The sequence below is a fragment of the Bemisia tabaci genome, chromosome 10 (genome assembly GCF_918797505.1).
Source record: "Bemisia tabaci chromosome 10, PGI_BMITA_v3".
Classification (NCBI taxonomy): Eukaryota; Metazoa; Arthropoda; class Insecta; order Hemiptera; family Aleyrodidae; genus Bemisia; species Bemisia tabaci.
This window is the reverse complement of record NC_092802.1, coordinates 19,975,745-19,997,064: the sequence shown is the minus strand read 5'-3', so window position 1 is coordinate 19,997,064 and position 21,320 is coordinate 19,975,745. Positions and strand designations below refer to the sequence as shown.

Genomic DNA, 21,320 nt, shown 5'->3' with positions numbered 1-21,320 from the left:
CAAGTGATCGTCTCAAACTTAGCAATTAGTCTCTAGCGTTGAGTGTGTTTAGTGCTGTTAAGTTGATTTAATTGGGTACGCCGATTCTCGCCGCGGAGTGGCCTCTCACCACAGTTCGGTTAAAATATCTAAGAAATTTCCCACGGATTAATTTTGGTGTCATAAAACTGCTTTTTTTTAAGTTCGAAAATGAACCACTCCTCTTCTGAGGATTCAATGAGTACTGCCGCTGTTTAGGAGAATCCAGAGGCTGAGAAATCAACGCAGTTTCATAAAAGATGCGGGCATGGGATTGTCCATTTTGTAAACGAACAGAATAAAATTAGTAATATTTTATGCCATTTTTTTATCATCTTTAATGACAGTAATCCATACAGAGTGTGCAAAAATTTAATGCTCGTACCAAGTTGAAAACCGCTGACTCCGCGAGTTGGACTAATCGCTCCGAACAAAAAGCGGTCGCTGCGAAATTAACGCATATCAGCGCCTACAAGACTGTAGGAATACTTCTTGCATTCCGCATCCACTGCGGTGCGCGCATTAATCGTTGAAAATTCATAATCTCTTGTTAGTGTTGGACACTGCGTCGATGAGCAGCTAAAATGCTGGAAACTCTTTAAAATTTTTGCAGACAGTAACAGCATATTTGTATCTTAAGTGAATTGAGAATTGAAGCATTAGTTTACAGAAATAAATGAGATGAATCGTGTAAATGAAAACCCCTGTAGTTTTAATTTCACCTCTTCAAAGAGGACATTTGTTTTAAAAGAAAAATTGATTTAATGGACCCCAACCAATTTAAGAAAATAAGAGACTTGCACAACCTTCCGGAAGTTTGTTTTTTCATACTTACGTATTTTTTATTCCGACTTTATTTGTGTTCCAAAACAGGACAGCTTGACCAAGCTTTAAGATTAACTAAGATATGAATTTTAACGCCAATTCATGCGTGCCCGTTTAGAAAAAAAGTCTTCGACTGCGGCTCTGTGTTTAGTTACTCAGGCTAAAAAGGCGTTTAAAAAATTGTTACTTTAAAAAAAAAAATAAATAAATTATGTACAGGTACAATAATTGAATATCGTGTGTTCAATACAAAAGGTTACTCAAAGCATGAAAGTCTTACGGATTTTGTTGATTGTTGAACTTGGATTTATTTACAAAACTTAACAACTACGTACTACACGATTTACTTATAAACTTGAAAGAATTCATCGAGAAGTGTGAGAAGGCTTTTGATTTCTGGAACTATGTCTAATTTCAAAATAATTTGTCTTGCGTGATCTATATTTTCTACTGTCTGTCTATTTCGAAACAATTTTTGGTGAAATATTTAATTCTTGGTATGTGAGTACTTTTATCCGACTCCTGAAATAAAATGTCAGAGTAAATCGTTGTAATTCCTCGCAAGGATTCATTTCCAAAGTTAAACTGTTCAATGTCACTCGATGCTCGCAAAAATGTCAAAACTGATGCGAAAACTGATGCTATGAGCTCAAGCTCACCTTGAATCTCTATAAATCACAGCTCAAACCGTATCGATGGCTAAAGTAAGACACCACATATATCTAATACGGCGCAAAGTGGAACGAACTAATATATGAAGTCGGACGTGAAATTTTGGGCTAAAATTTCAAATTTTTATGTTTATTTAGTAACAAATTCCGTTTCAAAGGATGTCTCCGAAAGGTAATTTCAAGGAGAAACTGATAGCACGACACTTAAACTTATTTGTTTCACATTCTCGAAAATAGGTATAGGCTTTCAAAGTTTCCAGAATTTGTCCGACTTCCTCTATTGAATCGGCCCAGTGTGCGGCGTTTCAAAATATCCGCCCCTAGTTTATTTTTTCGAGGAGGGTTCCGAAACGGTTTCAGGACATTTTGTCAACGATTTTTTGTCCGCGCACCTTTTTTGTCCAGTAGTATACGCCCACACGTAAAATAACCAACAGTGACTTGGTCCAAGCGTTATATTTTAGTCGGTATATGAGAAACTGAGAGAGAAAGAGGTGTTGTTATGGTTGCTCATTTTCTAAATGAAATGTTATTACTTTCTCCTTTTAAATCATCTTTTTAAATTGTCATTGATGAATATTTGGTTTTATTTCTACCCTTAAAATATTCGATGTACAATATACCTCATATATGCACAGGTACTTTTTTCTTAATTTTTTAATTTTTTTTTACTTCATTTTGAAAACATTTACATTTTTAAAACGTGGCAAATATTTGTAAAACCTTTTCCAAGTGACATTAATCTCAATGAGCCGCAATTGTGTCGACAGAAACTGCAAAAATGAATAAAAGAGGGAAAAAAACCAAGAAGCACGCAATCTTTAGTTTTAACCCATTTGTACATCGATCTTTTAGAGTCAAATACGTCAAATTTTGAGCGTTTGGTAGCGCGTACACCTCGCTGCAGCACAATAAAAGCACAGAATGTAAAAGAAAAAAATTAAAGTGCTTTGGAAATCATTAAATTTGACACGGAACCACCAATATTTAAAAAACACACATTATATTATTATTCTCCTTTGATAAATTGATACATATTTTTTTCCCATCAATTTAAATGAGAATAATGAATGCAGAGTGTGCAAACATTTCAAAATCATGAGTTAAAAAACGCTTACTATGCGAGTATAAATATTGTAGCTTAACAGAGCGGAGCGGCGCGCGGCGTGCTGCCAGCGCGAGAGGCTCACTGGCGCCTACAAACCTAAGTGGATACTTCACGCATTGCACAATGCTTGAAGTATCCACTTAGGTTTGTGGGCGCCAATGCGCGTTTCGCGCTGGCCGCTCGCTCGCGGTACGGCGGCGCTTGAAGCAACTATTTCACAACAGAGGTGTTGCACAGTACTATGCGAAATTGAACGTATGAAGAATGACAGGCATCCTTTAAAAGTACAGATCTTTCCTCGCAAAATAAATCAAGATACTTATTGTACTCAGGAAAAATCTAAGAGCCTTTAGCTGAGGCAAATATAGAGGTTTATCCGGTTCAGGTATAACAAGGTGGGAATTTCTTGAAAGATAATTAAGTCCTGTCACACCAAAGAGGTGTAGAGAGTTTTAGTGAATCTTGTCTCATGGAATTGACGCTCCCCCATTTTTACCAAAACTCTCAACTATATATTACTCTCCGTTGAACCAAACAGACAAAACCAAAAAACAAGCAAACCCTCATCCTCCAAGACATTATACATTTTCATCCAAAAACGTCGTGAGCAATTGTCGTTTGTATTTACATGTTAGCCAATTAACTTTGGGTCTCAACTGGCGCGTGGACCAAAACTCCCGTGCCGAAAAAACGCGTGGACGTAAATTACTGGAAAAAGCAGGTGCGCGGACAAAAAATCGTTGACGAAATGTCCTATAACCTAAAAAACTTTATAGCTTGAAATGTCTACCTAATATTCCACTAACAGGGAAGAAAAAAGGAGGAAATTTTCAATTAGTTAAGTTGACTAGCTTTGCGAGGAAAAAATAAAGTATGACTGAAAGTTTACAACATCGCAAACGGGGCACCGTGGTCTCGCACTTCAGCCATCGATATGGAACTGCGGCGCTTTCGAAAGTTGACAGCACTGTTTTTCTTCCCATTTAAATTCTTTAAAAAATATCGATATTAGGTGAAACAAGTTTGCCTCGCCGAGAACCGATTGTTATACATACATTTAAATACAGGAAATACAGTGTTGCCAACTTTCAAGAATCGCCATAATATGCGACGTCTTAGGGGGTAGAGCTGTCTAAAAAATAACTTTGAACACAACTCTTAGGGCGAAAAAGAGAGTTAGTGCGCAAAACAGAAACATGGTTTGTCCATGAAGCGGGCAGTGGGCTGATTGTTGAAATTTATAGACAAAACGATAGACAAAGAGTATATATAAAGTATAGAGTGATCTTATTGATGAAAATTAAAGGTTCTTATAGATTGAGGGAGAAATTGATGGACTAAAGAAAGGGTACTACATCACCTACGACTTGTGTTCATTGCAACCACCCGCTTCTACCAATAGAATCCCTTTTGTCTTCTTTATCTATAGCTTTGTCTATTAATTTCAACAATCAGGCTGCAGGGATCGTAGCCTCTTCTGCCGTGATAGCGAAGTGAGCAGTAAGGGTCAAATTTTCGAAATCGAGTCTCCTTCAAAATTCGTCGAATCTCTTTTAGATGAAAACACTGAAATAACTAAAACAGCAAGATTCATCTTAATTCTATCAAAACGAGACATTTGAGAAAACCGCAAGTGCGCAAAAAATGACGTATTTTCAGACAAAACAGCAGTAAGTGACAATTTTCCTCCAGAGAGCCAATGAAAACAGTGCTTTCAAGTTAAGTGCCGTTCTCCTCTGCCAATTTCTAACCTGAAAATGTGTTTGATGTTTGTCCGAGGCGGAACCTCGAAAGCATGGAGTAGATAGCACTTACGGATGTCTTGCCGAGCAATTACCTAGCATGAAAATGAAAAATACCCTTTTTATGTAATTGAAATAAAATCAATCGATTTTTAATCATCTGAACAATTTTTAGGAGTCTTTCGACCGATTGGTGATAATGTAGATGTTGCATGTGTGAAGAATTTGCAATTTGACTATTGATTCATGTGTAAAAGTTGGCGAGAAACACGATGGTGCCACTGGTTTTCTCTGAAATCAACTCCCAAGCTCAAAAAAAGCTCTCAAGTTGAGGCCAAAATGGAATGGATATCCCACGCTATCCTGAGAGTCCACCTCTACATCAAGACAAACTCTCCATGCTGAGATAGAAAGCAAATACATTAGCAGGGTTGCCGTGTTTTCAGTTTTGGAGTCCCCAAATAAAGTGGCAGCCCTGTCAATGTATTTGCTACCTATCTTTGCATGGAGAGTTTGTCTTGATGTAGAGGTGGACTCTCAGGATAGCGTGGGATATCCCCTCCATTACGCCCTAAACTTTGAGAGCTTTTTTTGAGCTTGGGAGTTGATTTCAGAGAAAACCAGTGGCACCATCGTGTTTCTCGCGAACTTTTACATAAGAATCATCGGTCAAATCGCAAATCCCTCACACATGCAATGTCTCCATTTTCAGGAGTCTTTCGGACGATTAGTGATAATTTGAGAAAGAACGGAGGCTTCTTCCAATACAATTTTCCGGTCAGATTCTTCTGAGCCCGTTTTCTCAAAACTTCATTTTCGCACTTACTGCTCACTTCGCTATCACGGCAGTCTTGCCACATTCGTTATCCCTAAGAATCCTCGAGGCTAAAAGGCAGCGAGGAAAGAGCGGTCGAGCATCTTGAACGTCTGGAGAACCTCTTCGTTGGTGCGGCAGCCATCGGTCCCGCACTGGGCCTCGGAGATCTCGTTGAGGAGGCAGATGCGGTCGATGAGGGGCTTGCAGCGCTTGGAGTCGGGCGGGACCCGCGGCATGTAGACGGCGCCGCCGAAGGGGAGCCCGGCCCGGTGGGTGGCCCTGAAGGAGTTGCCCTCGGCGAGGACGGTGGCGTCGCCCTGGGCGTAGACCATGGCCTCCATCGAGGAGTTGACGAACGTGTTGCAGATGAGGTGGATGATCGCCGACGACGGCGTCGACGTGCTGAAGCCCGAGCCCAGGGCGTTGACCACCCGGTTCTTGTAGAACGTCACCCGGTCGTGGTACGAGTCCACCAACCTGGAAAAGCGAGGTTTTCCATTAGAAATGGGTAGAGTACCTATATTAAGAGAGTATGGCCACTGGGCCCAGAGACAAGAGACCCTACACCAGTACCTTGGCCATTGTGGAAGCTTTTACTTTCGGGACTTCAGCATTCTACTGTTGACTTACCTACATGGTTGATGTTCAACAACTTGTTGGCAGTTTCGTTTCGCAAACAAGCCGAAAATGGCCGACGTTTGGGAAACTTGTTTGGCTCATGACGTCTTCCGAAACTCATCATCGACCATGTAGGTAGGTCAACAGCCGAAATTAGGGTGATGACTGTTCCTCCCTAATAATTTTCCATAAGGAATTGTTGAAACCCCGAAAGTAAAAGCTTCCGCACCTGTCGCTAGAAGGCCAGTGGAGGGTCTCTTGTCTCTGACTGGGCCCCATGGAGAGGCTTAGGACCCAAAAGTGGCGGTGCTTTGTTTTGGTTTTTGAGGATGGGAGGGGGTCATTGCCAACTTTTGACGGTTATCACCAACCGCACTTGCTGCCAACCTTACTACATCTAAGATAATTTTTCTCGAAAATTGCGCACGATTAGCCGTAAAAATATGTAAAGAAGTCGCAAAAGTGCATTTGGGTAGATTTCTCGTTACGATAAGCAAAGAAAACTACATTTTGAGTCATTTTGCGTTACATTAACTTATGGCGTCCGCTATTTTTGGGTCCTAAGCCTAAGGGCTCCATTCAGCCTAAGATGGCTGAGCCAATCAGAGGTGGTAACACTGGTGGTTATACTCTCTTATTATAGGTACTTTAGAAATGGGCGTATTTTTGCTGAAAAGAACCATGTGCACAGAGCTTGCATATCGCTGGTAAATAATCCTTGGCATTTTGTCAAATGCCTGGACAAATAGTAAAGTAATCTCAATTAAAATTTCGGTTCTTTTGATGAATAATTCTTTACTTATGTTGGAAAAAATTCACTGTAAAAATGTGCATCATACAGCGGTATCTGTTAGGATTTCTAGCTCCTAAACTAAGATTCATCTCAAAATGCACAAAATCTCATCAAATACAAAATTTCTTAAATTTTTACAATTAAAACTCACGAGGAGCTTTTAGAAAGAAAATTACTAGAAAATGTTGTGAATTTGATGGGATTTTACTCTGAAAACGCTAAAAACTTGAGAGCCCTTTGTCAAAAACATAAGAACTTCCGAAATGACCAAAATTTGACTGCCTGCATGGGCTTTTGATAAAAGTGCCTGATTAAATAAATTGCCTTCAACACTTGCAACGCAGTTCTGCTCATACAATTATAATTTATTGGGGCTCACTGTACATATCATGTTACACAACACATAATCGACCAACATCTATTTATCTCGCTCCATTAACAGCAGGTCCACACGAGCGCATTTTGAGGGACTTGGAGCGAACTTGTTTCAGGAACTTCTTTACCTGTATCATTTTACGGGAACCCCCAGTTCAATGCTTCCAAACTGCGCTCGTGTGGACAAGGCATATGAATTCACCTGAAGGTTTCCCAAAATAAATCACTGAATATAAAAGTTCGGTCGTATGGACCTGAGTTAGGCCTTCCATTTCATCCCAACTTATTCCGTTTGTCAAACCAAATTTCCCATTCGTCAAACCGAACTTCCGGTTCTTGCAACCAAACTTCAGCTGTAAAGTGAACTGACGAACAAAGTTCGGCCACATGAACCGAAATTTCAGTTTGACGGACCGAAAGTTCAGTTTGACCAACCGAAAGTTCAGTTTGCCCAACTGAATAGTTAGGATGATATGGAAAACCGAACGTTTGTGTCCCACGATCAAATGAACTTATCAAATACTTATCGAATGCAAGATGGCGGGTTCATCAACACTTGACGGCCCGCTAACTTTTGATAGCGGACTTGTGCGAAAGCCAGTCGCCATCTTGCACTTGATGAGTATTTGAAGGGTTGATTTGATCGTGGGACGCGGGCATTAGACCGAACTTTTTTTCTCAGTGAACGAAAGAATACTGACCAGAGGAAGAAGTGGTAGTCTCCACAGGAGGGAATGTACTCGTCGGCCCCGTAGAAGAGGGAGTTGGAGACGGTGAAGGCGTTCTGGCGGCCGCGGGTGCGGACGAAGATGCCGGTCTCGCGGACGGTGCAGTTGTCGATGAAGACGCGGGTGGAGTTGTCGACGGTGAAGGCGGCGCCGGCGAAGGCGACGCGGGGGTTGATAGCGTCGATGAAGATCCCGGAGACGAAGACGTTGCTCACGCCGCGGAAGAGGAGCCCGCTCCCGACGATGGTCCCGCCGCCGCGGAGCGTCTTGTTCGAGCCCACCAGGAGAGGCGCCACGCCCGCGTGCGAGTAGGCCACCTGCACCATCGGACGCCCGCGGCACGAGTCGTACCTGGTGGATAGTCGTAGGAAATTAATCAAGCGAATTGAGAATTTGCATGCAAAATTTTTATTGCTCCAGCTGAAAGTGCTTAAAGAGCTGATTTCGGAGTATTTTCTATAATTTTTTTATTATACGAGGGTCATCCAAAAAGTAAGTTCACCCCTTTCGTATCTCCGAAACAAAAAGAGATAAATCAAATCGGTAAAAAAGAACTTCTTACTTATATCTTCAGCTCTCCATAGGTACCAAGATTTATAAATTTGGACACTGGTTGCCGAGATATTCGATTTTTACGTGAACAACTCCCGACCAATTCCGTCCACCAAACGACGCTCTGCGATTCCGTCACGCTACCTGAATTGACTGTGTTCCCCCCACATCTACGTAGGAACAACCAACTCAAATATTCTAAGATTAGCTTTAAAACAATCCTACCTATTTTTCGACGTAATTTCCGTTCCTATTGATGCCTTTTTCATAGCGTTTCTGAAGCTTCTTAATGCCGTTCTCAAAGAACTCTTTTGGTTGACTCTTGAACCAGCCATTGACTGCTTCCATCACATGCTGATCGTTCTCGAAGTGCTTCTTGAGTTGCGGGAAAAGATGATAGTCATTCGGGGCAAGGTCTGGAGAGTATGGAGGATGAGGAGACACCTCCCACGCAAATTTGTTCAACAAATTTTGGGTCTCTTTCGCCGTGTGAGGTCTGGCATTATCGTGAAGGAATAGGGGACCACGAGACAAGAGACCCGGTCGCTCGTTTTTTATTGCCAATCGCAACGAATTCAATATTCCACAATACCGTGGTGCATTGATTGTACACCTTTTCTCCAAATAATGGACGAGAAGTACTCCTCGAGAGTCCCAGAAGACAAAAGCGACGCGACAGCGCGTGGTGCATCTCATATCAGCGCGTCGTTTGGTGGACGGAACTGACGGGAGTTGTTCACGTAGAAATCGAATATCTCGGCAACGAGTGGTCCAAATTTAAAAAACCTTGGTACCTATGGAGAGCTGAGGATGTAAGTAAGAAGTTCTTCTTTACCGATTTGATTTATCCCTTTTAGTTTCGGAGATACGAAAGGGGTGAACTTACTTTTTGGATGACCCTCGTACTTTTGAACGAATCCATGTTTGGAGCATGCATTTAACGTGATTTCGCAGATTCTTAGAAATGCAAATGCGGTTATGGTGTTGTGCGCTTCACAAACAACTTTCTGCGACGTTTAAGCGACTTTAAGCTAGGACGATGTATTTCACGTGATTTTGGAGATTCCTAGGGGCGCAAAAACTCTCATAGTGTTGTGCATTTCCCGCGATATTTTTTGTGACTTTTGCACAGAGACAAGAGACCCTCCACTAGTATCTTGGCCATTGTGGAAGCTTTTACTTTCGGGACTTCAGCATTCTACTGTTCACTTACCTACATGGTTGATGTTCAATAACGTGTTGGCAGTTTCATTTTGCAAACAAGCCGAAAATGGCCGACGTTTGGGAAACTTGTTTGGCTCATGACGTCATCTGAAGCTCATCATCCACCATGTAGGTAAGTCAACAGCCGAAACTAGGGTGATGACTGTTGCTTCCTAGTAATTGTCCATAAGGAATCGTTGAAACCCCGAGAGTAAAAGCTTCCACCTGTCGCTAAGAGGCCAGTGGAGGGTCTCTTGTCTCTGGCTCCATCTGAGAGTGCTTAAAGAGCTAACTTCGCGGTATTTTCTATAATTTTTTCCTGATATGGGAAATAGTATAAAATAGATTTAAAATTGAGAAAATGCACCGCCTAGTGACGTCATCTGGCGGCATTTCCCATTTAAACACGCGTATTTCAGCAGATTAGATCATTTTGTCATATCTTCTCTAATAATTGTTCAATTCATGAGCCAAGGGTATCCTCGTGCATCCGACATTAAGCTAGGACGATATTTTTCACGTGATTTTAGAGATTCCTAGGGGTGCAAGAACTGTCATAGCGTTGTGCGTTTTCCGCGATATTTTTTGGTGACTTTTGAACGAATCCAACGAACCTACCTATTGAGGATATGCCTCTTGATGACGGTGCACTCGGGATGCTTGACGGCATCGTTGTCGCAGCCGGGCTCGGTGACGATGCCGTCGTCGGTGGTGAAGTCGACCTCGTCCTGGAGGATGACGTTGCGCGGCGCGGCGTCGAGGCAGTAGCCGTCCTTGACCCTGTTGCAGAGGGCCCGCGCCAGCTCCTCCTTCGTGAACACCTCGATCGTCTCGCCGGACTCCCCGCCGCGGGCGTCCCCGCCGAACCCGTAGCCGCTCCCGTACTTCCGCTTCGTCTCCGCCTTGGCGTACAGGAACGACGCCGACGCCGCGTGGGCCCCCACCTGCGAGCAGGACAGGCTCAGCAGGATCGTCACCAGAGGGAGCAGCCGGCTCATCGTCGAGCGCATCCCGCTGATGTTGATACCGGATCTGGAAACGGAAACAAGTTTAGAGGTTGCAACGAAATGTAGCGTGTCTGTGAAACTATGAAACAAGCAAATAATGGAGATGTTGCGTGTGTGAGGAATTTGCGATTTGACTGTTGATTCTTTTGTAAAAGTTCGCGAGAAACGCGACGGTGCCACTGGTTTTCTCTGAAATTAACTCCCAAGCTCAAAAAAAGCTCTCAAGTTGAGGCCAAAATGGAGGGGATACCCCACGCTATCCTGAGAGTCCACCTCTACATCAAGACAAAACTCTCCATGCAAAGATAGGGAGCAAATACATACATAGGGTTGCCACTTTATTTGGGACTCTTAAACTGAAAGGACGGCATCCCTGCTAACGTATTTGCTCCCTATCTTTGCATAGAGAGTTTGTCTTTCTGTAGAGGTGGACTCTCAGGGTAGGGCGGGATATCCCCACCATTTCGGCCTCAACTTGAGAGCTTTTTTTGAGCTTGAGAGTTAATTTTAGAGAAAACTAGTGGCCACATCGTGTTTCTCGCGAACTTTCACATCAGGATCAACAGTCAAATCGCAAATTCCTCACACATGCAATATCTCCATTATGCTATGAGGGGATTGTGGCAGAGCGTCAATCGAGGAGGTGTTGCGTTGTCAGTTACCTAATGACCGATCGGAAGATAGGCACATGTGGCGTTTGGGTGGCGCAGAGCCCTGGAGTGCGCTGTCGGAGCGACGCACAGTGCGGCATCCTTATGAACGATGCGGACAAAAATCGGTACAAGACACTTAAACTTGAAGTAATGAAGATAGTAGCACCGACATAGGAAAACCTTTTGGCACTATCAAAGTAAAAATATGCAGAAGTCGAGTTGTGAATTTTTTATCTTTGTCCACAGAGAGCCGCGCTGTGCGCTCTTTCTGGGCGCGCACTCGTTACAAGCGTTACTGCTAGCCAGTGGGTGCTACGCGAGTGACATTTGCTTTTATTTATTTCAGTAGTTCAACATTTGGACGTATTTCTGTTAAACGGAACTATAGACGAGTGGGAAAGATGGGGTGTGCACTAGAAAGGTGGATGAAAAACAAAGTAAAAGAAGACATAATGCAAAGTAAGTGAAACGAAAGTATGCTCTTCCCGAACCTTTCTACCAAAATTCGGCTTTCGGCTCCTTTTCGGCCGCTAGAGCTGTGGCGCGAAGTTTGAATTTCAAAAATTTTGTAGTCTTGGCCGAAAACAAATATTACCGTCTGCTGTTGATAAAGAAGATAAAATTCAATGCAAGCAAATTTCTTAAAAATGAACACTTATTTCTTTTAGTATAGTGGCTGTTTTTTTATGTTTATCAACAGTAGACGGTCATATTTGCGGCGCGGCAGGCGGGTAGCCAGCGCGGAACGCGCATTGGCGCCTACAAACCTAACAGGGATACTTCACGCGTTGCGCAATGCGTGAAGTATCCCTGTTAGGTTTGTAGGCGCCAGTGCGTCGCCGCTCCGCTATGTGTTAGGCTCTAATATTTAATCTGGCGGAGTCAGCGTCATTCAACTCATGATTTTGAAAGGTTTGCACATCCTGTATGGATTATTCTCATTTTAATTGATGAAAAAAATATGTATTAAAGGAAAATATAATGTGTGTTTTGTAAATATTAAGGTGGTTCCGTTTCTAACTTAATGATTTCCGAAGCACACGAATTTCTACACAATTTCTTATAGCCTTTTATAATCGATGGCGAAAAAGTAACAGCCAGGCGATAAAGTGTAAAGCCCGGCGATAGGAACTATAGCCCGGCGATGGGAAATATAGCCCGGCTGCATACTTTTTTATCGCTTCGTATATAGCCCGGCCGTATGATTTTCTCCGCATTCTAAAGCCAGCTATATGATTTTCTGTAGCCTTCTTTAGCCGGCTATAAGAATTCCTATGGTATTTTGAAACGCAGCTCATATCGCCAATTTTTACCAGGGTGGCGCTTTATGATTCCCATTCTTTCTTACGGCCCTCAACTAACGAGCACATCCCTCCTTTACCACGTGGCTCTGGTTCCGTTCAGCTGAAATACGTCCATTTGATCATTTTATGCATATATTTTAGAGACTTTTAAAACAAAATGGCATTGCCATAGAACCTCGTATAAAGGAAACATGCCGTCATTTGCACATTATTAAGTATATGGACATGAAGCATCGACGGAGATCGACCGTCTCTTCAAAAACGCATTTGAATGAAACGTCAGCCTCATCCAATGGAGGCTCGCAATACAACCGTGCGGATCTCTTTCTAAGATTTGAAACGGCAAAAGCATGCTTTCTTCTCTTAAAATTAGCTGTGGTATTGGCGCCTGAGGTTAGTTGCAGTTCTGGTCTTTGGGATTTTTGTATGCGTTTCAAGAAAAAGCTGAAATGTCCTTCTGGACTTAATAGATCCGCTTCCAGTCAGAAAGTTGACCTTAAAACGGTATTTTAAAGAGAATGTGTTTGACATATCAGTGTTTACTCACTCCCGTTATGGATTTATCTTGATGTGCAACAATTTATGTGGGTTGCACGTACAAAAATCGCATAAATTACTTTTCGCATCCATGATACTTCTCGAAGAGGAGATTCGCAGGCGCATATTATTTTACGGAACCACAACTCAATGAATGAAAACAACATTTGAATGAAAATATCCAGGGTGGAAGAGCTTCCGCAGTAACATATGAGAGAAGGATAGAGGATTTGATATTATGCTCGCAATATTGGATCGTTTGGTTCGATTGGCGCAACGACGTATTGATTTCAAAACGTCTTGACGCTTATTGTATGGGAGCCGCTTGAAAAAAATTAGAATCCGCTACTAGTGCATCTTTACCTACTTTTCCCGTGACCTAGTTTCACAGGCTCTGGTTTTGTGATTATTATCAATAGGACAACATGCGTTGCTATTGGGAACTAAACTTCCTGGCTCATCCCACAAACAACGTATGAGCCAATACTTTTTTATGCAGATTGGTGCTTTTGCGGATGAGTCAGGAATAGCAGTAGCTCCTGATTTTAAAATGTAGCCCAATTGTCAGATTAGAAGGCACTAGAAATTGGAAGGAACAGAATCAGGAAAAATAGACGTAACAGGAATAGGTTGAATGAGGTGAGGAAGAAGAAGGATGATGAGGAAACGAGGAAAAAGTAATGTGAGAAACGAAGACAATAGGAAAACGGAGGAAGGAAAATACGAAAAAGATGAAAAGAAAAAAGAGGAAAAAGTAAAAGAAGAAGAAGAGTGGAGGAAGGAAAATTTGTTTCTTCGTCTGTTTCTTCTTCCATTCCTCCTCTTTCTTCTCTTTCCTACTTTTTCTCTTCTTTTTCTTCACTTTAGTATTCCACTACAATGAAGACTCAGGTCTAAGAGAACTATAGACAAAGCAGACCGGGGCCGAGTTTAAATAATTATTATATCTGGGTGAATAGAAAACAAAATTATTGGAATAATGTGTAGTATGGAAGTATATTTATTTTTGGAGTGGAAACTTCTAATTTTTAAATTTAATTTTTTAAAAAAATTTGTGAGTTGTGGTATAAAATATGAAAATCTTAAATCGTGATCTTGAAAATATAAATATTATTATAACTATTATAATAGTGCTTGATCAGTTGACGAAAGTTTGTCATGACAAAAACAAATGCCACCCGCTTACTTAGGAAGGTAGAGAATAAGGGAAGGGAGAAGAGGAAACGAGAGTCAAAAACAGACGACAAGAATCATTTGGACTGCATTTTGCAATTTGGAACTATAAATTCTAGCCTGGTCTAAAAACAACGTATGTGCCATTAGTTTCCCTATGCACATAAGTGTTTTTCCTGGAGACCCAGAATTTATAGTTCCCAATGGGCCTGCTGCATGCAAGAGATACAGCCGCGCGAATAGACTTTTTAGAGGTTAAATGACACGAAAATTACGATGGTCGCATTAAAAAAGTCTGAAATACACTCCTTACTGCGCAATTTGCGTTGTTAGGAACGCGCTTTTTCAAATTTCCCGCGTCTGGGGGCAGTTTTCTAATCACCGGAAACGAGCAAACGGCGGGCTCGGTGATTACCGGAAGATGCCGAGTCGTTGTTGTTGTTATTTTTTCCTTCAGTTTGTTTACAAACCCCCCAGTGGTCCGTATTAGAGTCCCTTTATACTGAGAGTCAAGACAATGCGAATCCATTTCTGATTGGTTAACCGGAATTTAGGCCTTCACAGTGTCACAAACGGGAATAAAGATTACATTTTCACCAATTGCAAAGATTATAATCTGGAATGGACCGAGGAATTTCGGGTTCGAAAAGGAACAAACGGAATGAGAGAAGGAACGGAGAAAGGAATTTAAGAAAGAGCCGATCAAAGATTACGAAAAACGTTCAATTTCTGTAATCTTTATTCCCGTTTGTGACTCCATGAGGGGTGTTGTCTTGACTCTCAGTATCAAGGGACTCTAGTCCGTATACGCTTTATGCGGTAACCAAATTGATCAACTTTCAAATATTCGACGCAATCCTTCTACATTTAATTTCACGATGTCACGAGCTCCGATTTGTAGGTTATGTTGTCAGTTTTAGTTGACCGGAAATAGCCGCGAGTTGCCGTTAATTGTTTCCGTTAGAAAACTGCCCCCCGGCGCGGGAAATTTGAAAAAGCGCGTTCCTAACAACACAAATTGCGCAGTAAGGAGTGTATTTCAGACTTTTTTAATGTGACCATTGTAATTTTCGTGTCATTTAACCTCTAAAAAGTCTATTCGCACGGCTGTATCTCTTGCATGCAACAGGCCCATTGCAAAATGCAGTCCATTTCATTCACTGATGAATTGACTGTAAACTTCATTGGGTTTGGTTATTTTACATTCTCTAATACAGTGTATTGTGATTGTTGTAATAAAGATTATTATTGGTGGAATTAATTTTTCTGTGATAGATAGATAAATTACATTTTTTTTGAAACGGACGAGGAAATAGATAGTAAAAGTCAATAAGATAAACACTCGATGAAATACAAATATAATGCCTCATGTTTTCCTTATTTGTTTCTCCCGAAACGACATGACCGGCCCTGGGGCCCTTCCAGCCCACTGTAATCTTCTCGATGTCCCGGTGGACTACCTGTGACCGCCCTCAGATGGAAAAACGAAGAAAAGTGAATGAACAAAATTTAGTATTTTGGAATGCCTGGTGAAAATATTCTCAAGGTACACATCCCTAATACCATGTAATCAATTTTGAGAATGCTTCGATCTGGGTCAACTCCCGAACCCGCGCTCAGTAGTACGAGCTTTTTAAGAAGGTTGGACATGAATTTAAAAAAAAAATTGCAAAATTTTTTATTTATTTTGTCAAGTGAATCCACTGAAACTCGAGGGAAAATTTCCTGTCTTTCCAGATAGAACATACAGACCAGTCTTACACAAGGAAGTGCGGGCAGAATATGCAATTTGACCAGGAAAACCTCGATCTGATCAAACATGACCTAGAGGATTGTATATTTCCCAGCAGAAAATGAAGGGCGAGTATTAATCTGAGCAAAAATATTGATCAAAGTAAAGTCTGTTCAAAACTAATTCAGAAGTTGAAATTCAATAACTGCATTACGTCTCAAACTATTTGAACGTCTCGTTTGTTTACATTGGCTCCTAAGAGTTGGATAAAAGTCGAAACTCACAGATCAATCAGAAAAAGACACATTAATTCTTCACTAAAACTAAAAAGATATGTTTTTATGAGTATTTTTATAAAGATGTGCAAATCTGAATTGAGCTTGGTCCAATGCAACGATGGATTAGGTATTGAGATTAAATATTGAAATGAACTCGCGTATTTTACCACTTTCTCACATGCTGTTATCAAGCGAGCAACTATTCGAACTCCGGAGTAGGTATGTGGTATCATTCGAATTTGAAGGAAAATCTTAGCTTTTCGCGTAGCTCAAGCTACGGACGTTTACGAGTATTATGCTCGCATCGATATATAAAAATTGACTATTTTCCGCGATATTGAGGTGAAAATTGTGTGTTCTTGATCAGCCTATGGAAAATTTGTGTATGTGTCGCAATATTGCGGTGATAATTGCATAATTTCTTTTGAGTTATCGAACTCACTGGAAATCCCTTGATCCCTCGATATTGAGATTAAACTCGAGTAATTTCTCACTTTTTTACACACGAAAGTCAAACGAGCAACTAATTGAACCGAAGGAGGCATGAGGAAAAATCTTAGCTTTTCGCCTACACGGTAAAAAATGAAATGCTGATTTAGCATTTAAAGTGTTAAAAAAAGTCCGTCAAGTTTCAAATGCTGATTTTACAACACAAAAATGCTAACAAAACATTTGGATTTGTTCGTTTTACAGTGGGCGTAGTTAAGTTAGCATTTCTTCAAATGTAAAATCAGCACTTGAAACTTGTCGGACATATTTTTAACAGTATACATGCTAAATCAACATTTAATTTTTTCCCCGTGTATATCTCAAGTTACTGACGTTCATGAAGATTATGCTCGCATCGTTTTAGGAATCGGGTATCTTCCTCGAAATTGAGGTGAGAATTGTGTGTTCTTTTGCGTTCTCAATCAACCGCACATTCCACGAGTAAACTTTACTTGTATCGGGAAACAGTTGGGCACTTGTAACTTCTCCGTCCGTTTATATCCATGTTCTATTCTGCCGTGTTACGGAGGAACGCCGTATGAGCCTTTAGCCGTCGCCAAGTTTTCTTCATTAAAAAAGGAATTTACTGGACAAATTTTGAACATTTTTCTTCAAATTTGCTGGACGATTATTTTCGCAGGTTGACCTAAAATATCGGAAAATTTCAAGGAAGAATACGAATAACCTCCCTCAAAAATACATATTTTGACGGGAAAATTTGAATGTTTCTACAGCGTTTTTCCCAAGCACGGCAGTATTGCCCTGCGATGCGCTTCATAAAACCCTTCACAGAAATCCAAATTAATACTTGGAAGCTGTTGCGTCACCGTTACCATAGAAATGAATTTTTTGACCATCTTTTGAGTGTGCATCAGAGTGGTAGCTTGAGTGGTTTTTGATTGTCCTTGCTTCGTACATTTCTACTCTATCATTTCTTCGGAGTCAAGATATCCTCAGTCTGTTATGTTCAGTATTTGTCATTTCAGTATCTGTCATTAAACTACGTGTGTTCTGTAAGTCAATTGCATTATTTTTTATGGTATTATTGCACTAAAGCTCATGTTTTTAGCATGAGATTGGAAGGGGAGAAAAACCTCATCTTTTTGGAATAAAACATGGAGAAACAGAAGCCATTTCCGCGTACAGGACGGCAATTCCGCCTTGCTTGAGGCGCATTGCTCGCACATGATGCGGACAGCGACTCCGTAATTCGACCTGCGGAGCGGGCAATCGACACATACCGATGCCCGTAGCCCGTTCTACGGGTCCTATTCAACTGCTGCGCGTCGCGGCGTCGGCCAGGGCAGCCTGAGAGAGATTTCAGGAGTTGGCAAAAACTGTCACGGGATTCCTGGAGGCGCTATATGAAAATGCAGCACAAGGGAGCCCTCGCAATTTCAGAGGCACACACATTCCGATGCGCTTTGAACCATCTAAACTGAAACATGAGCCTTGTCATGAATGTATTCTTATGAGTCTTAGAGCCCATATCATAATTGAGATGGTTCTTTTGATTTATGAATAGGTTCATTTGAATGGAAAGTGCGTTCGGACGGGCGGGCTTTTGCTCGGCCTTAAATTGGAACGCTCAAAGAGATCCGGATGCAATGTGCGCTCATGACTTGAGTTTTATGAATTTCGTGTAATTTCAGTCCTTTTGAGTTGTTACAATAAAACGGAAAAATGGAGTTTACAGATTGTGAAAATCCTGGAACGTGTATCTCGGTCGTGGAGTATCAAACTCTCTCTTGTTTTAATAATTAGGCACATTGAGGAAAACAAATCTCGGTTATGAAGACTTGTTTTTTATTATGATTTTTGTATTCGTAATAGAAGTATAATTAAATAACATCATATTTTTAGACCTTACGGGGCTTGAAAATGTTTCACTTATCATGTAATGGGCAAGATTACAATAATTAACCACTTTGATCAGAAAAAAAAAGCTTTATAAAGACTGAATATAATGCTTCCGGTGCTGATTTATAAGAACACCACTAAAACATCGTTAAATATATCTCTCTACTTGGGGTTAACACTCAGGGGAACGCAAAAGTTTTTGATTGAGGTGGTTGAAGTTTTTCAATCGTGCAAACCAAACTTCAGTTTAGATTAACGAGGTCCTAGGTGGAATAATGCGAGCCTTAGTATGGTCAACCGATGCTTAGTTTATCTGCTCTGAAAACTTCAATGTTCCATATGTACCGAATTCTTACTCAACGTGGTCTGTGCAACATAGCAACATAGCAAATAATCTTTTGAAAGGTTAGGTATTAATTGATTGAAATGCATCCGAAGAATCATCAGCCAAATTAAAATTGAGACGATCGAGATAAAGAAATCGATTTTCATCGGAACACGTGTCGCCTGCGGAATTCGATACATTTCCACAGGGTTAAATGGAGAAAAACCAAATATCCAACTCGCTGGATCCACCTTTGCATTGTCCTTAAGTTTTTGCGGATACTCTGAAGCTCCCAGTCTACATTCGCCACGTGTCAAATTTGCGATCCGTGGAGACCACAGGATCTCTCAAAACAACGTATCATTCGCTAGTAAAAATTTTAAAAACGCGCATCTCAGGGCCTGACGTCACAAAATCGAGTTCATCACCCACCCTGGACCGTTTTAGGAGTCATATTTTTTCCCTAAAAAAATATTATCGATATATTCACACAATTTTCTGGTAAGAAGGATCTAAGTTCCATAAAATTAAAATTAAGATTTTGCTACCACCGAAGGAGAATTTGCGCCTGAAAAGACGGAAACCAGATTTTCCGCCTGGATGTTTGGGTTAGGGGGTTATTTTTTAGCTTTTGTTCTCGTAGAGAACAGACATGCAATTGGCCAAAAACGTCCTGACTATATTTCCGCCCATTTTTAACCTTGTCGCACGTATTTTTATAATGTATTTCTTTTGTATTTTATCAACTGACTAGCAAATGCCTCATTTTAGAAAAGACAGGAGTCCCTTTTCCCCGAATGCAACCGCAGTTTTTCCTTGATTTTATCCGATAAGACCACTTCTCTCCCTATCCCTGCCCTACCCTAGATATAATTTCGAAGTATACTCGTACTCACTGTGTCAGCAACTATCCAAGGGTTATATCACTCGCTGGGGTAGTTTCAACGAATTAAATTCACCAAAAATCAACTATCCTAAACCACCGGGTGACGAAAACAAACGCGCATTAAGGCCCACAACAACAATGACGGATTAAGTATTGTCGCTATGATAAATCCTATCGCGATCAAGCGTTTGCATCGATTGGTTCTCAAACCAGCCGCATTATTGTCACGTCGTGCCCAGAAATCCGCCAGAAAAAGACTGCAGGTCTATGCTGCCGTGCTAAGGAAAAACGCCGTATGAGCCTTCAGGCGTTGTCAAATTTCGACTAATAAAACACTAATTTCCTGGTAAACCTATGAATTTTCTTCTTCCAATTTTTCAGATAATATCGTTCGCAATTTCACCTGAAATTCCTGAAAATTTCAAGGAAATATTTTTATAATCTTCCTCAAAAACAGACATTTTATTGAAGGGAATTTGGCAACTCTCGAATGTTTTATACGGCGTTTTTCCTTTAACACGAAAGGACTGCATTTTGGAGTGGTTCGTAAATTTTCGCATTCCTGCATAGCAGGAAGTCCCATTCGACAATCATTTTGCTGCCGATGAGAATGTTTTTGGGCGTGACCAAATCATTGGAGATTGGACCGGGATTGTACAAAACTAAATTTTATTGAAGTTCACTGACTGAATGCCCTCTTCCGCGTCGAATGTTGAATCCTGCACGGAGAAAAAAACCTCGTGAAAAACAAGGTCGGATTACATATTTCCTATCTTCGGCTCTGTTGCTCACGTAGCCCTTGGAGCACCACTGCAACTCAGACAAACGAAACCAACACAATATGGAAATAGAGTAAGGGAAATGATGCGCTTTGACGACGGCGCAGAGATACAACTATTCGTACTTGATGGATGTCCATGTTGCGTCTGCAAAATTGAAGGCGCGATGACGCGAGGCATGAACTCGCAATGCTTTTCTCTATGCTTCTCTATGCTGAGGTGTCGTTCAGATTCGGGTGAAAAGTTTCAAAACAAGGCCGTATTACGTCTTATTTCCTATCTTCGGCTGTTGTGCCCACGTATCCCTTGAGGTACCACTGCAACTGAGACAACAAAAGCAACATAATATGGAAATGGAGTAAGGGAGAGGATGCGCTTTGACGACGGCGCAGAGATACAACTATTCGTGCTTGAGAAAAAAACTTCGTGCGTGGGACCCGAAGTTTAGGCCATATGGATATCTGAAGTTTTCGGAATGAGCATCCGAACACTTAAGGTCCAGCTGCTGAGGTTCGGATCACACATCTGAAACTTCAGTTCCTACATCTGAAGTACTTCAGATGTGAGAACCGAAGTTTTTCGGATGTGAGAACCGAAGTTTTTCGGATGTGAAAACCGAAGTACTTCAAACGTAAGAACTGAAGTTTCAGATGTGTGATCCAAACCTTAGCAGCTGGACCTTAAGTGTTCGGATGCGCATTCCGAAAACTTCAGATATCCATATGGCCTAAACTTCGGGTCCCACGCACGAAGTTTTTTTCTCCGTGTGATGGTGCGAGCAGGGTGTAGCAATTTTAATGATATTTTTATTAATGTCCCTGGAAAAAAGTCGCTTGGATTTAGAGTC

At 41.2% G+C, this 21,320-nt stretch overlaps 1 protein-coding gene across 1 annotated transcript; it reads right to left on the bottom strand.

Moving 5' to 3' along the window:
- Positions 1-1,124: 1,124 nt before the first annotated feature.
- Positions 1,125-19,866, bottom strand: LOC109036890 (uncharacterized). Its single transcript, XM_019051311.2, has 4 exons — positions 19,705-19,866; positions 10,069-10,482; positions 7,669-8,046; positions 1,125-5,658 (listed from the first exon to the last, which is right to left on the bottom strand). The coding sequence occupies exons 2-4, from the start codon at positions 10,458-10,460 to the stop codon at positions 5,250-5,252; spliced, it is 1,179 nt and encodes a 392-aa protein (XP_018906856.2). The 5' UTR covers positions 10,461-10,482; positions 19,705-19,866; the 3' UTR covers positions 1,125-5,249.
- Between the last annotated feature and the right edge of the window lie 1,454 nt (positions 19,867-21,320).

Bases quoted from the DNA above. Each gene is read 5' to 3' on its own strand.
- LOC109036890 (XM_019051311.2), bottom strand. From the start codon at position 10,460: ATGCGCTCGACGATGAGCCGGCTGCTCCCTCTGGTGACGATCCTGCTG. The intron at 8,047-10,068 runs GTAGGTTCGTTG...ACTATCCACCAG, and splicing joins AAGAGGCATATCCTCAATAG to GTACGACTCGTGCCGCGGGC. The intron at 5,659-7,668 runs GTCAGTATTCTT...TCGCTTTTCCAG, and splicing joins GACTACCACTTCTTCCTCTG to GTTGGTGGACTCGTACCACG.